This window comes from Buteo buteo, chromosome 3, assembly GCF_964188355.1.
Source record: "Buteo buteo chromosome 3, bButBut1.hap1.1, whole genome shotgun sequence".
Taxonomy (NCBI): domain Eukaryota; kingdom Metazoa; phylum Chordata; class Aves; order Accipitriformes; family Accipitridae; genus Buteo; species Buteo buteo.
In genome coordinates, this window is record NC_134173.1 from 72,939,797 (window position 1) to 72,954,786 (window position 14,990).

Consider the following 14,990-nt stretch of genomic DNA (forward strand, 5'->3'; position numbering starts at 1 on the left):
ACCAAATTCAGGAACTGCATTGCAGAACAATCACCTCCTCTTTCCGCTTGTCCACCAGATATCTTTTTTAATCAGGTAAAATTCCAAGCATTGTGGGCAGCATGCTGCTAAGACCTAGAGAAGTGCTGGCGTACCCAAAATGTATCTGTTCCCTCTCCTCAACTCCTCCAATTAGGTCAGTTGGGTTAGCAAAACATCGCGCCTCTCTCTCCAGCACTTGTGGATTGAGGGGCTCTGCCAACACATCTATCCTAGAAACCATTTTCTAAAGCCAGGGAAAGTTGCAGTTAGAGAACGACAATATTGGCCAGAGAAGAAATCACAGGGGCCTGAAATAACATTGTTCAAGAGGAGTTCTTGCTGGGGAGGTTACAGCTTCAGCAATTAGGCTCAGAAGCAAGGCAGCAGATTTTCCTGAGTACTTTCCCCTTTCCAGGCTCATGAGCATGCTGTCCTTTTCTTATCCACTAGAAAACCGGCCACTTATGTTTAGTTTTCATCCTCTGTACTGCACAGCCAGTGGTCTTTAATCAAACATTTCCAAAGTTAGCAAGAGAATAAACACCCTCATTAGCTCACCGTTGATAAAATATTTGTCAAAAGAACCCAGATTTGGCAAGCTGCCATCTGATCTAAAGCAACCAGAGGACTTTTCGTGCAATATGGCTACGGAGTGCAGTCACACGGAAGCAGATACTGCCGAGCAAGACAGGGCAGGCAGGTACTGCAAGCACTGAAGTCAAATACTGACACAGACTGTGAGTATACAGAGGTTACATAGCACACAGGTAGCTACATATTTCTACAGATCCCATTTTTCACTTTTCAGTAGTTGTTCTATGATTATTTACTTGAATTACAGCAACGCCTCATTTCTTCCCTGCTTGGGCCACTCTGCTGGTCTCTGTATGAATAAATATTAAATGACAGTCACTATGCTCCAAAGCTCAGTTTAAAATTGCAAGCAATGTGTAAATATAATAAAGAAATAGCAGAGGCTGAGAGCAGAGGCCAGTCAAATAGCTGCCAAGCAGACACGGTCTGCAAGTGCACTGGGCTGAGGGATCCAGGCACCACAGTGGCAAAATGGGTAGGCTTTGGCAGCTGGCATTGAGCCCTGAGGAAGAAAAGCCCATCACGTTCCTTGCAGCAAGGCCAAACCTGGTTGTGCCACTGAAAAGGATAAAAATAATACTATGTACCCACAGGCTGGCTGCGTTCCCAACTTCAACACCATGAGATTCTGGTGGTGACATGTAAACCACACCTATCTGTTTATGCCATGCATTTCTACTGCCACCCATCTACTTTATGATTATCTGAACTTCAAAGGGTGTCCCATTCTGGAGAAACCTCTCGACCAGAATAGGAAGGTAACAAGACCAGGCCCTCCAGGGAAGAAGCAGCAAAAGCAGAAACGACTATTGTTAAGGAGGGCAGGCAATGGAGTCTAGTTTCTAAGGCAGCTTCCCTTAGGCTTAGCCTAGGCTTTCTGGAGTAGTTTTATGCTGTAGGTAGGGTGACCTATTGATTCCTTGGTCAATAGTTTTGGGACAAAAAGTTGAATGTGTAGGTAGTTGTACCTGTGAGGAAATGCATTAACAAATATGGCAGCTTGGCTTAGGAAGTTCCTAAAATATTGACTACTGCAAGCTCTGAGGATGTAGCATGAGACAAATCACTCTGAAAACTCCATGTTTCATTACTGAAAGAACTGACATAAATTCTGCAAGCAAATTAGAAAGGTTTTCTGAGCCGTACTAAAACAAACAGTTTAGGCAGAATTCAGTAAAAAGGATAGAATTTTGAATTTGTTTGTATTTACTTTTTAATGGAAGTGTTCAGAGCCACGCAAAGGATACAGAGAAAGGCCTAAGCACTACTTCTGTCATTCCTGGGGGGTCTCAAAGCAGGGCTTATATGGTACCTGGTGTGTCCAGATGCAATGGACAAAAGAAAATGCCATATCAGGAAATTCAGAGGCACAGGCAAATCTCAGCTGCTGCAGACAGAGTACTGGGGTGATGAAGAATAAAGATACTCCCATCGTCCTCAAGTGTATCATCCATCAAAAATATAGAGGTGAGCTGGGGAAGTATAGACACACCCAGATAGGTTCATTTATTTACTTGTGTACATCAGCAGAGTTATCCCATTTCTACACTTGAGCAAGGATGTCTTCCTGGTACACCAGCATCACGTGGGTTTACCAGATCACACCAGGTCTAGGTTAGTGGTCCCTCCATGGTCTTGAAGGTTGTGGGGTTTTTTAAACCTTCCATTACATGCTCACCATATGCACGTATAGCATAATTTGCTGCATATCATCCAACAATTCACTCGGGTTATATTGAGCCTCACTACCCCAAAGAATTGCCTGAACATTATGTATATGGTCTGTGACCAAATTATATCTACATCCCATGTAGATCCTCAGATGGCTGAATGGAGATAACTGTGAAATTACTAAGTAGATAACCTTAATTGCTAGATGATATGTTTCCTCAGACTGGGAACAACTAATACAGGGATTTTGCTATATCCAGCCTTATAGCGGAATTTCTCTGAAATTAGAGACCTAAAATGGAGAAGAGAGAGATCTGCAGGTATATGGAAAGATACAGAGATAGAACAATTCGGTATTATCTGATCCTAGAGAGACATCAAAAGCACACAAAGGAATAATTCCTCAGTTATGTTTTTAAGCAATCTACTCAAGTTTAACTGCTTTTCTTTCCTCCACTTGCAGCTCCTCAAGCAGCTGCCAAGTTTACAAATATTTCTTCCAGCTCCAGAACAGCTGTGGCTTATAATCACATATTTTATTTCAAACTCTGGGTTGTGGCCTACGTTAATGGAAATGAGAGCAAACTAAACAGGAAAATAATGGGGAAAAAATCAGTCCAAAACACATGGTTAGATTCTCATTTGCCTGTCAAATTCAAGTAAATCACTGGACTTTTCCTTCAGCTTAGAGAGCAGATGATAGAAGATGGTTCATTCTAAGATTAATTCTATACATTTTCTTTATTTTCTCTTCCAAACTGGCCTACATCTAACACAAAAGTGCCGCTTTTCTAATCCTAAAATGAAATAAAAATTTCTAAACCTGTCATGAAACATCAATAAAGGTGTCATTGGGAGACCTTCAAAAATCTGCCAAGCAGAACCCCATGAATCACACACTCAACATATTGACAGCTGCGCGAACCAGGGGATCTATATCCAAGGTAGGAGACAAAATAGCAAGAGCTGAAGAGAAACAGAACAAAAGCAGCAAGATGAAATGGAAACAGAAGCAAAATTGAACTGTGCAATGTTAAGACTTCACCATTAACACACCCCTCTCTCCTTTGTTAATTAACTTCACAGCATCCCTGTGAAATGAAAAGGAAGTTATAGCAACTGTAATATTGTTTTCATCTCACGAGGGTGACAAGTCAGAGGCACAACTGAGCAGAAGACATATGGAAGGTCACAGAGTCTGGGACAAAGATAGAAACTAACCCCAGATTTCCTGTGTCCTAGGTCAGTGCCCTAACTATAAGTTTACTCTTTCTCTCTCCTGGCTCTTTGGCCTGCATTTAACTTGGCAACCTGATGTTCACAAAGAATAAACCAGAAGACCATGGGTAAGTGTTCTATTGCTGATCCATCCTTACACACTAAACTGTCTTTACTGTTTGATGAGAATAGTGAAGAAGGAGGACAGAAGAGATGTTGCCAGTTGAGTGTGGTCTTCAGGTTCAAATGTCTGAGAACTCTTCCAAGAGACCACATGTGTCTGGAAGGATGTAATATCTTTCTTTTCTAGGTTTTTTCCATACAGGAGCTACCAACTTGAGGAGGCTGAAATAAAATATTTCACAATTTTGTCTCCAGCAGCCATACAAAATAAGTATTTTCTTGAAAAATGTTGTAAATTTCGTGTTTGTCTTTTTTTAGAGTGGCGAGGCAAAGACAAAGGTTTCATTAAAAAGCAGAGATGATCTGCAGATCAACTGAGAGGCAGAGCTGCAGTAGATATATGTCACCCAGCTCTGTTTTCAAAAGCTGCTGACCAGAGAGGCAGCACAAATGACTGCCACTCTCCAACGCACAGATGAGGGATTCTATTAGCTTAATGATGTAAAACCCTATTAATATCTTGGCAAATATGACACCAAAACTAACATTATCTTTTGCTTCCACGAGAAATAAGACATTCTTCTCAACTTGGAGTTCACTTTAGTTCATTCTAAGAAAAGAAGAAAATCTTCTCTGCTGGTCTCTGTATTACACTCTGATTTAAAAAACAGAAAGGTCATGTGGACATGACACACAGTGGTCAGTAGAAGATATAGGTTTGGCTAGTCTATCAGGAAACACAGCCCAGTATGCAGACAGCTGGTTAAATGATAGTTATTGGCATTTTTTGTACTGCAAACATATCAAAGATTTTATTCAATGCATTGCAGAGAAGTCAATTGTCCCCAAAAGGAACTTCCCCAGGAGAAATTCAGGGGACCTTGTCTTTCAAGGCTCTCTGAACCCTTGAACCCTTGAGTTCAAGTTTTTCTTGTTTGCATGGTTCTGGCAAGAGGGTCCTCAATTAAAGATACCTTAGCTAAACACTTTGAAATGTGAAAAACATAACAGCTCTGCTCCAAAAACTTCCTTGTCTCAAAGTAAAAGCTGATGCTCCTTCTTGGCATCTGCCACAGCTAGGGACCAGACAAACAGCTTGCCAAGTGCTAGAGGGCAAGTGTTCATTGAAGTAGAAAAATAACCCAGTCGTGTATCATGACATTGATTAATTTGTGTTCGTACATCTTTAAATAGCACACAGAAAATAGTTCTGGTCTCATGGATGATTTGCCACGTACTGGTTGATATTTTGCCTTGTGAGAAAAATCTGTTAATTCCTTTGGCTGTGCTTCTGGGAAGTTCCTGATGCTTCAGATCTCCACACACCCCTCAAAAATGTCAGTAGCTCTGAGAAGAGCATATTAGGGCAGAAGAGTACTGTGTTGGGGTACTCCAAACTCCGGTGCCAATCTGCTCTTAAACATCTTCTGCTATTGATATTCCACATTCACCCCTCAGAGTCTATTCCAGCAGCTCACTGAAATAAGTAGAATGCTTTTCCTCAAGTTTAACCACATCATGAAGTCCATGATTTCTCCCCTCCTTGCAGAGTCCATTCCTTTCAGTCTCCCTGCCGGTTAAATTTGTGAAATCACTGATCATTCTTCTCATTGCTCTCTGCAATGAGCAACATGTCTCCACGTATCTCTTTAAATGTCATGCTGAAACCGGAGACAGCATCCTGCCTGAAGGCTTTATCACCACCTACTTACAACTTGCAGTGATACGCCTCTGCTGACTGCCAAACACACCTGAGGCTGCTCAGTCAAGCCTTTGCCAAGATTACAAATTGTTTTGGTCCAACCAGACATATTTGTTTATAAAGTGATGCTGCTCCCTCAGTCTTTTTCATCTCAGAGTGCATTACAAAGGTCATGATCATTCTTTCCATTTTACTTATGGGAGTACTGAGGTACAAGAAAGGGAAGAACTAAGGCCAAGATCCCCTACGGAGCCAACCAGAAATACAAACTGAGTCTCCAGAGACGCAAACGCACTCATAACACCAAATGCATCAGATTCTCTTGAAATAACAACCACTAATGGTCCAGTCATTGTTACACCAGGAAAAAAAAAAAAACAACTTGCCATGAAAAAAACCCACATTTTCCTCATCTGGCACTTGCTACAATACACATGTTCACTACCCAGCAGTGTATGACACACAAATCACCACCTTTCTGTCAAAGCCAGAGACAACAGGCCTTGTGGACTTTGGGAGACATAAAATCTCTAGGTAGTGCTTAAAGAAGAAGGGTGAGACCCAAAAGGGGAAATTAAAGATGCCCAAGGTTTTACTTGGGAAGTAAAGAACAGCATGAAACACGGTGCTGCTATGGTCTCGCCAGCCCCTCCACCTGCACCTTTGGAGAGGCCATGAACAAAGAACCTGTACCTTCCCAGCCACAAACAAGGAAACTCAGCCAGGCAACACCTTTGATCAGTGGAAAGGGGAAAATCTGGCTGCTTAACTTAGATAGATGTGAAAACATGTAGCAGGGAGAGGGACAAGGAACACTTAAGATGCTTTTGATAGACCTGTGATAGCAACTTGCTTCATGTAATGCTTCAGCTCTCTGTGATTCATTAGGCTACGAGATCCACTTCAGAGTGTATGCTCCAGACTGCTAGGAAAGCTTTTTTTATTTTCCACGTAACAGGCAACTAATCCATATCTATCCGCTGCAATATCGCTCTCAGGAGCATCCTGCATTCGCACAACAGTTATCAATGACAGAATCAAGGCAATCTGTTCCCCCCGCCCCCCCAGCTCTTCTATCAGAAGCAGCACAAAGTTGGCAAATCTTTCTCACATGCTTCCTTTCCACACTGCCAGTGGGTCTTGGCAGAGAAATCCTCTAAAGAAAGAAGTGCTGAAGGCTTTGCAAACTTCTGGTTGCCAGTAGATGTCATTATATACCAGCAATGTACCTGCCAGCCAGGGGCCAATGCTGAAAAGAAAGAAATGTTTTCTAAGTTTATGTAATGAAAAAACCCCAAGTTACTAGTATTCTTGCACTGCTGAGAATTAAGCTGTCACAATGCACAATTAGTATGTGATCTGGCTTTGAGTTGTTTATTACAATCTGCAGCTGTTATTCTGGGTCACAGAAAACCACAGAATTTATCTAAAACCCTCTAATTATTGTTAAGAAAAATAACTCCATCAAACCACGGTTATTTAGCTGTGCAGAATGTACTTTAACTACAGTTAAGAGGACTCAAAAATACTCAACATGCAGACTGAAATTGCCCACATACACAAGAGGATTCAGAACATACTCAAGAGTAGTAAGGCAGATATTAACATTAATACACCCACCTTTTAATTCAGAAAAGAAATCACAGATACAAAAGACTCCAGTGAGCTGCATGACAGCCTTATAAAGTAGATGAGGTGTTATTTTACAGATGTTTAAATGCTGGACTGAGAGGTTAAGTGCTGAGTGACCTTAACCAGATGAAGTCAGTAGTTAAGAATGGTTACCGAGAGAGATGATTCCAAGCGCAAAAAAACCCCAACCAAACAAACAAAAAAATACCCCTGCAGATATTGCACTTCCACTTTTCATTACCAGGTCAGTTTGAGCTACACTCACATTATATTTTATTGTGCAATAAAGTAAGACGACCTGAGTGCTAAGAACGAAACCCCGAGGAAGCAATGTTTCCACAGCCACTGTCTCCAAGGAGCACCAATTACTGGGCAGTTGGGATTTTCTTTTGTTTTCAAATTTCAAACTTAATAGTATCACTAAACTTGGAGATGTTTTCCCATCTTGTTACTGTCAAGATGTGCTCACTGAAGGAGCACTGCCTGCCGACCTGGATGCTGATGCACAAAGGCTCCTGCTGCCTGCTGCTTCCTTGGGCTCCAGGAGTCACCGTTCAGCTCACCAGCCCTGGGTAAACTGGGTGGCATTTAGGAGTTTGGGGACTTGGTGGCAATGTCTGAACACCACAGCAGCCCAAACAAGGCCTGTAACCTCGCTGGAACACCTTCCTTGCACCAGGCTCAAGGTTTCAGTGGTGAAAAGGACACACACATCATCTCATGGAGCAATAATTAGTTTTGTTTGGAAGTTGCAGGAATAAGGATTAATTCTTGGTTTGTGCAAGCTCAGGCTCCATATCATATAAGTGCTTCAGAGAGCATATCCTGCTTCTAGAAGTTCAGGTGGTTGTTCCCCCTCCTTTATACTGAAGCTGGTTTTAAGCTCTCAGCTTGGGCCCTTGCTTGAACTACACTGCAGCAGCCCGGCAATGCACCCTGTTAATCCTGACCCTGACTTACAGAATCACTTTTCTGGCTTGTACTTAGACTTGCTTCATCAACCACAGTCCAGTCTGGTAATCTGGACTCTTGGGTGAATCTGGCTACCATCACTGACCCATCCCACTCTCTTGCTGGGGTGGTATGGGATAAGCCCTGGCTAGTGATGTCCCTGCCCCACCAGTCATGGTATTGCTCCCAGCTCTATCTCCCTTGGGGCACAGCTGGTCCTTGCTGCACCCTGACACTCAGGGACCTGACTCTCAAACATTATTATAGCTCTGCATGTCTAAAATACCACTTCCAGCCTGAGCCTTACCTGCAACCAAATCACACCCACAGCCCTTCCTGTCCCAAAATGCATCCCTTAAAAATACCCAGGCAAAAGCTCTCCTTTGCCATCAAACCAGCATGCAATATCAGACTCCAGCTATGTCTGTGGCACCTTTTGCAGGCAGAATCGCACTCATGTTCTTGTGCCTCAAGTTACTGGATGCTAGCCAGCCCTGACCCAGAGGCACTCCGCTCGTGCTAATTTGGTAAGCCCTGCTGACAGCACAGCACTGGGGTAAAAAAGGTACATGGCCTTCGGGCCAGATCTTTCTTATATTCAGCTGCCTCATGGCAAAGACAGAGAGCACAGGGCTCTGGGTGGATAGACTGTATCTAACAGGGTAGATTTCCACAGCGTTTCCAGAAGCCCTAAAAATGGCAATAACTCCAATTTGGAAGACAAGCAAGAGAAGGGGAAGCAAAGCCTTTGTTTGAAGGATCTAGCAGGCAAGATACACAAAGTCTGGAGGGAAAGAGGTTCTCCAGCTTCATTTTACAGGAACAAAGACTAGCTGCTTTGCCCAAGGTCAGCAAATCTGTTAGAGCCAAGTTTTAAGCCTGGGTCTCCTGCAGCCTCGCCCAGAGCCTTAACTATCTGCCTGCTTTTTCTTTTTATGCTTGTTCTTGCAGTCACTGCATCTCTAATAAGCCAAGCCACTTCAGAGGTTTTATTCTCATTAGAAATCCTATAATAATCCTTCTGCATTTTTATCAGAGCGACTCATTACCATGAAAAAAAAAGACCACCATTGTTAGGAGAATATAGACTTAGTCTACTAAAGTTGTTTCTCATATTCATTGCTGCATGTGTGATTATTAGCATGAAGGGAAACAGATAGAGCACAGAGGGAAAGCTCGGATACTCTTGGAAACACAGTTTGTATCTTTGTACTGACTAGTTGTTTACAGATGTCTCTCCCCAATTAACTCAGAAGCACTTTTTTAAACACACAAAATTTTAACCTCCAGACCAGACTGCAAAGAGGAGCTCCAATACCTACTGTATGAAAAGCAAGTTCATTCTGTTCATTTTAAACTTGCCATCAACTAGTTTGATTTGCTTCACCTTAGCTTTTACAACAGAAGAAAGAGTGAAAAATAATTTCCTACTGATATCTCCATGCCACTCAAAGTTTCACAGATTTTCATCTTATTCTCTCCAAAGTCATCGCTTTTCCAAGCACCTTCCCACCTGCAGAGCCTTCTCGCTACCGTTGGCCTTTAGGATGCTAGAAAGGTGGCATAGCACCACTGCATAATACTCCGTACTTTGCAAGAAAAGGGCATAAGTTTTTGAAAGCCTCCAAGTTAAACTTTGTATGGAGGCATTAGAAGGGCAGGCTGGCTCAAGATGTGGATGGCTGTGGCCCAGGAATGCAGGCCTCATACTCTACAGAACCCCACTTGTCAAACATGATTTCCCTGACTTTCATCAAGAGTCACTGAAACCCCATCTTGCTTGAATCATCCTCAAAAATGCTCTACAGCTATCCCTTTTGCCCTCACTCCTCTCCTGCACCTACTCCTCTTGGATCAACAGAGGTTTGAAGATTTGAGTTATAACCTTTGCAGACCAGGCCATCTGGTCTAGCAAATATTCATTTGAATAACCTACAGAATAAAGCCAAAACATTGCCTTTCATGGTGATCCCAGCCAAAACCAGGACACCATGTTATGTAATTGGATATATGCCCATGTATAATAATCAGTTCAATAACATAAGTGTGTGCAAAACTAGTGAATGAACACACGGTAAAGGGACACAGATCTATGAGCAGAAATATGACAGACTACATCTAATGCCATAGGGATTAAACGCTCCAAAGGCTGAAAGATGACAGTCAAGAGTGGAAATTTAAGATCCAATACAGAGCAGCGGCAGCTGAATCACAATTAACCAGGAAATCCACTTTAGAGAAGTTTACATGAGCACCTGTAGATGCATTATGTTATTTTCTTTTTCTATATCTATGCACAGTTATTTGGTTTGCACATGCATGTTTCTGTGCATAAAAAGCATCCTCTACCAGGCTGAGATATTTAGGCCTGGCAGAACACGCTGGGCTGTTACTTGAGCCATCACAGTGAATTTCCCAGTTTTAAAAGTCACAGAAGACCTCACGTTGACATGAATTAGGTTTTTCGCCACAGCTGCTATTATCTTTTGGTTTACCGCTAATGATGTGCTTGGCATGTTATGTATTCTAATACAAGCATCATTTTGGCTTTAACCTAGTGATATAACTGAGGCAATGGCCTGAAGAAGGAAGGCCAGTGCCTCTGCTGTCCTCCTGGAAAAGCACAGGATTTGCTCTCTAACAAATGCCTCAGACCTCAAGTAATTGCCCCTACACACAATATTTGGCAACAGCACGATCTGGCAGGTGCTTGGCACTAGCACAGCTGGAGAGCAATACTGTAATAAGGGGATGATTTTAATCTTACCACCCTAGTCTTTTCAAAGGTGAGACAACTTTATTCTATCAACACTTAGGATGTGAACCTTGTCCTTATAGAGGAATCCAGAGCACATGCACAGCAACGATTGCACTGACCGCAGCTGTTTGAAGTCCAGCATCTCTGATCCAGTTTCCCAGTGCTGGCCCATACCCATAAAAATAGGAAACATGAAGCTGTCACAGCCAGAGTGAAAAACAAGAATTCATGCTCATGCAAGCCATTGCATCGCTGCAGGCAAACATAAAAGAGCCACATGAATCCTCTCACTCCAGGTGCTGTCCTCTCTGGGAAGGGTTTCATTTCAGAGGCTCTCCCCTTTTTTTCAGGAGTATAGATGCAAACTAGCATCGCAGGCACTTGCATCCCGCCTCCCCACGGCTCTGGCTACTTCTCTCTCCTTCTGATGCCAAAAACCAGACACGGTACTCCACCCCTACATGCAATAGCGATCTGTCGTACGCGCACCACCCGCGTGGCTGATCCCCCCCACTCACAGCCCTACCCCTTTCTGCCGCCGAAGGCTCACCATTGCACCTGAAGGCTGACCCCGAAGACGACCTTTTTGCGTTTGTGAAAAATGACACGCACAAACACACCGCCGAGACGAGCAGCTCCGGTGCCGGCACGCTCAGGGCACGGCGGGGTTTCCTCAAGCGGGGAAACCTGAGGGGAGCGGGGAGACCCGCCGGGAGCCGGCAGCTCCCGCCACAGCGGCTGAGGAGAACGGGGCGGGGCCAGGAGCAATGGCGGCCAAGTCCCCCCCACCCCCAGTAAAAGAATCCCCTGGGGAGCTCTGGTGACTAGGAGGGCCGCAAACAGGGCGGGCAAACGGGCCGCGGCCTGGCGGCAAGGTCTGGGGACTCTGGGGAGGTCCCAGCCGACTGGAAGGTGGGAAATGTCCCAGTTTTCAAGAAGGGTAAGAAGGAAGTTCCTGGTAATTACAGGCCTGTCAGTGCCTGGTGAAATTATGGAGAAGGTTATTCTGGGAGTTTCTGAAAAACACTTCAGAGACAGCGCAGTCATTGGTCACAGCCAACATGGGTTCACGAGGTGAAAGTCCTGCTTAAACAACTCAATTTCCTTTTATGACAAGGTAACCCATCTAGTTGGCCAAAGGAAGCCAGTAGATGTGGTTGGGTTTGGGTTTTAGCAAAGCTTTTGATACTGTCTCTCACAGTATCCTGCTGGACAACATGTCCAGCACACAGCTAGACAAGTCCATAATACATTGGGTGAACAATTGCCTGACAGTTCATAATAGTTATGGGGTTACACCAGGCTGGCAGCCAGTCACCAGTGGGGTTCCTCAGGGCTCAATTTTAGGGCCAGTGCTCTTTAATGTTTTTATAAATGATCTGGATGCAGAAATCAAACGTACATTAAATAAGTTAGCTGATGATACTAAACTAGGAGGAGCTGTGGACTCCCTGAAGGGTACACGGGCCTTACAGAGAGATCTGGATAGACTAGAGAGCTGGGCAATCACCAAGCATATGAAATTTAACAAGAGCAAATGCTGGATTCTCCACCTAGGACAGGGTAATCCTGGTTATACATACAAACTGGGGGACAAGAAGCTGGAGAGCAGCCCCACAAAAAGAGATCTGGGGGTTTGGGTTGATGGCAAGTTGAGTATGAGCCAACAGTGTGCCCTGGCAGCCAAAAGGGCCAACCGTGCCCTGGGGTGCATCAAGCACAGCACAGCCTGCCGGACCAGGGAGGTGACTGTCCCACTCTACACGGCACTGGTGCGGTCCCACCTCGGGTACTGTGCGCACTTTTGGGTGCCTCAATATAAGAAGGACATCAGACTATTACAGTGTGTCCAGAGGAGGGCGACCAAGATGGTGAAAGGCCTCCAGGGCAAGACTTAGGAGGAGTGGCTGAGGTCACTGGGTTTGTTCAGCTTGGAGAAGGCGGAGGGGTGACCTCATTGCAGTCCACAACTTCCTCAAGGGGAGCAGCAGGAGGGCAGGTGCTGATCTCCTCTCTCTGGTGACCAGCAAAGGACACAAGGAAATGGAATGAAGCTGCATCAGGGAAAGTTCAGATTGGACATTAGGAAAAGGTTCTTCACTGAGAGGGTGGACAGTCACTGGAACAGGCTCCCCGGGGAAGTTGTCATGGCACCAAGCCTCAGAGTTCAAGGTGTGTCTGAATGATGCTTTTAGTCTTATGATTGAGTTTTAGGTAGTCCTGTGAGGAGCAGGGAGTTGGACTCGGTGATCCTTATGGGCCCCTTCCAGCATGAGATACTGTATGATTCTATATCCCCAAGATCCCTTTTTAATCAAGCCAGCAATGTACAGCTGATATATTTTTGCTCTCCATCAGCAACAGTACTGACACTCGGCCATTGGGCAGACATGGGGCACAAACACAACGGGTACCAAATACACTTCTTCCACAGATGAGGACAAGCTGCCTCAGCTGGCAGGAGTACCAGATAAACAAAACAAGCTGGCCATAAACTCAGGGATCTCTGTGCCTACACATTCGTTTGGGCCAGTCAATGTTGTTTGGCTATTCCAATCAAAGAAGTTCTGCACATACTGTGGGGTCTTTTTATTTTTTCCCCTCAAATCCAGCCTTGCAGACCTATTTTTCTAGGTATGACAATAATACAGATGGAGTAATGTTTTCCGACAGTTTTCTGCAGAGATCAAAACATAAGAAAACAAGAACTTGCTTCAACTGCAGCACAACTTAGATTGTAAACATCATGTTTCCCATCAGACTGCTGACTCTCACCACCTGCCAAACATGAGCTGGTTTCCAAAGGCTGAATCCTGAGTCTCAAAGGCTAAATAGTGGCTGTCAGTGGGAGGACTGCAGGAAGATGGATGCAGAAATGTGTGCTTTATAGCCCCCACGTCTCTAGCCTGGCTCGATAATATTTCCTGCCATGAGCAACCCTCATTTAGATTGTAATTTCACATGATGCATTACCGCTATATACAATCAATATATCATAATCATAGAAAGAACAAATGAGAAGATGCAATGGCCATAAATGCCATGTTCTCGCTAGTGCGGCATTCTTCCTTTCAGACCACAATCCAATATTATTTTAAATTCCCTGAGCAATCCAGTAGCCACAGACCCCCTGGAAAAGAGCTCCACAGATTCTTAATCTCATTTTCAGTATGAACCATGACTTCTTCCTTAATACACCCATCTATCTCATAGACCCTCCTGTCAATCTTTTTCTATTGTTCCACACAACTTGAAATTTCATTTTGGTGGTAAGGAAAACACTCACAACCAGGTGTGATATGGAGCTACAGAGAGAAAGAACTACTTCTCCTCTGCAGGCTAGGTCTGCAGCCTCATTTTGTTGTGGGGAGTGGGAAGTCGGCAGCCAGAATTGCCTGGAAACCAACATCTTTTTTAATACAAATTAGTCCAGTCATACTACTTGTTTCACATTGTTGATCACCACTGAATGTATTTTCCAAGATAGATAACCTAGCAATTTTCAGTGGTTATTTTGTATCCTCAATTTTAACCTCCAAGTCTTAATACTCTGTCGGGCCTAATATTTGCAGCAAGAAAATACTCCGGCTTTTGTCCTTCAGGTTATTAATGAAAATATCCAATGAAAAGAAACAGTGTGGCAGCCTCCTCATGACCCAAATTTAATCCTGTTGAAAATTCAATAAACTCAAAATTATACTTTTCCTTTGTTTTTCATCCTTCCAGCCAGTTGCTTTACTGAATCATCCTCCACGAACTCACTGCTGCTTACACAAAGCAAAGATTATGATTTCAATTTGATAGCATTTTACATGGCCAATGCACAAAGGAAACTCAAAGAACACAAAGGGGAAAAGCAATGAACACTCAAAAGCTTTTCTGCAGAAGGAGGCATAACACAATATAAAAAGTTCCCCACAAAGATCCAACTGATCACATCTCTTGAATCCTGTGCACTCCAAAAGCAACCTCTGAGCTACAGAAGGCGACAGCAAGCGACTCTCATTTAATTAGTCCAATGAAGGATTAGATCTTACCTTTTCTCCTTTTTCTCCTCTGCCATAGGCTCTGCCCTAGAAATAAAAGAAGAAGGGAAAAGGTACATTTGACAGCAAGGATGTCAAACACCAGTATAAATAAATATTTCATGTTTTCCTTGTTATGTATCTGAGATATACCCATCTATCCATATATATCATCTATATATATATGGACACACAAGTCACAGGACAGCTACTATAGGGAAAGTAATTTTCTTTGGGCATAAATCCTTGATAATAATTCAGTGACAAATTAAAATAGAAAACCTATCCCCAGTTC

The 14,990-nt window shown here is 43.6% G+C and overlaps 1 protein-coding gene across 1 annotated transcript in view; it reads right to left on the reverse strand.

Annotated features, from left to right (window-relative positions):
- The window catches only part of COL22A1 (collagen type XXII alpha 1 chain), a 233,160-nt gene that overhangs the window by 111,255 nt on the left and 106,915 nt on the right, over nt 1–14,990 (reverse strand). The window contains exon 12 of the mRNA XM_075024010.1: nt 14,708–14,743. Within this exon, the coding sequence (XP_074880111.1) occupies nt 14,708–14,743 (36 nt within the window). The remainder of the gene's footprint in view (nt 1–14,707; nt 14,744–14,990) is intronic.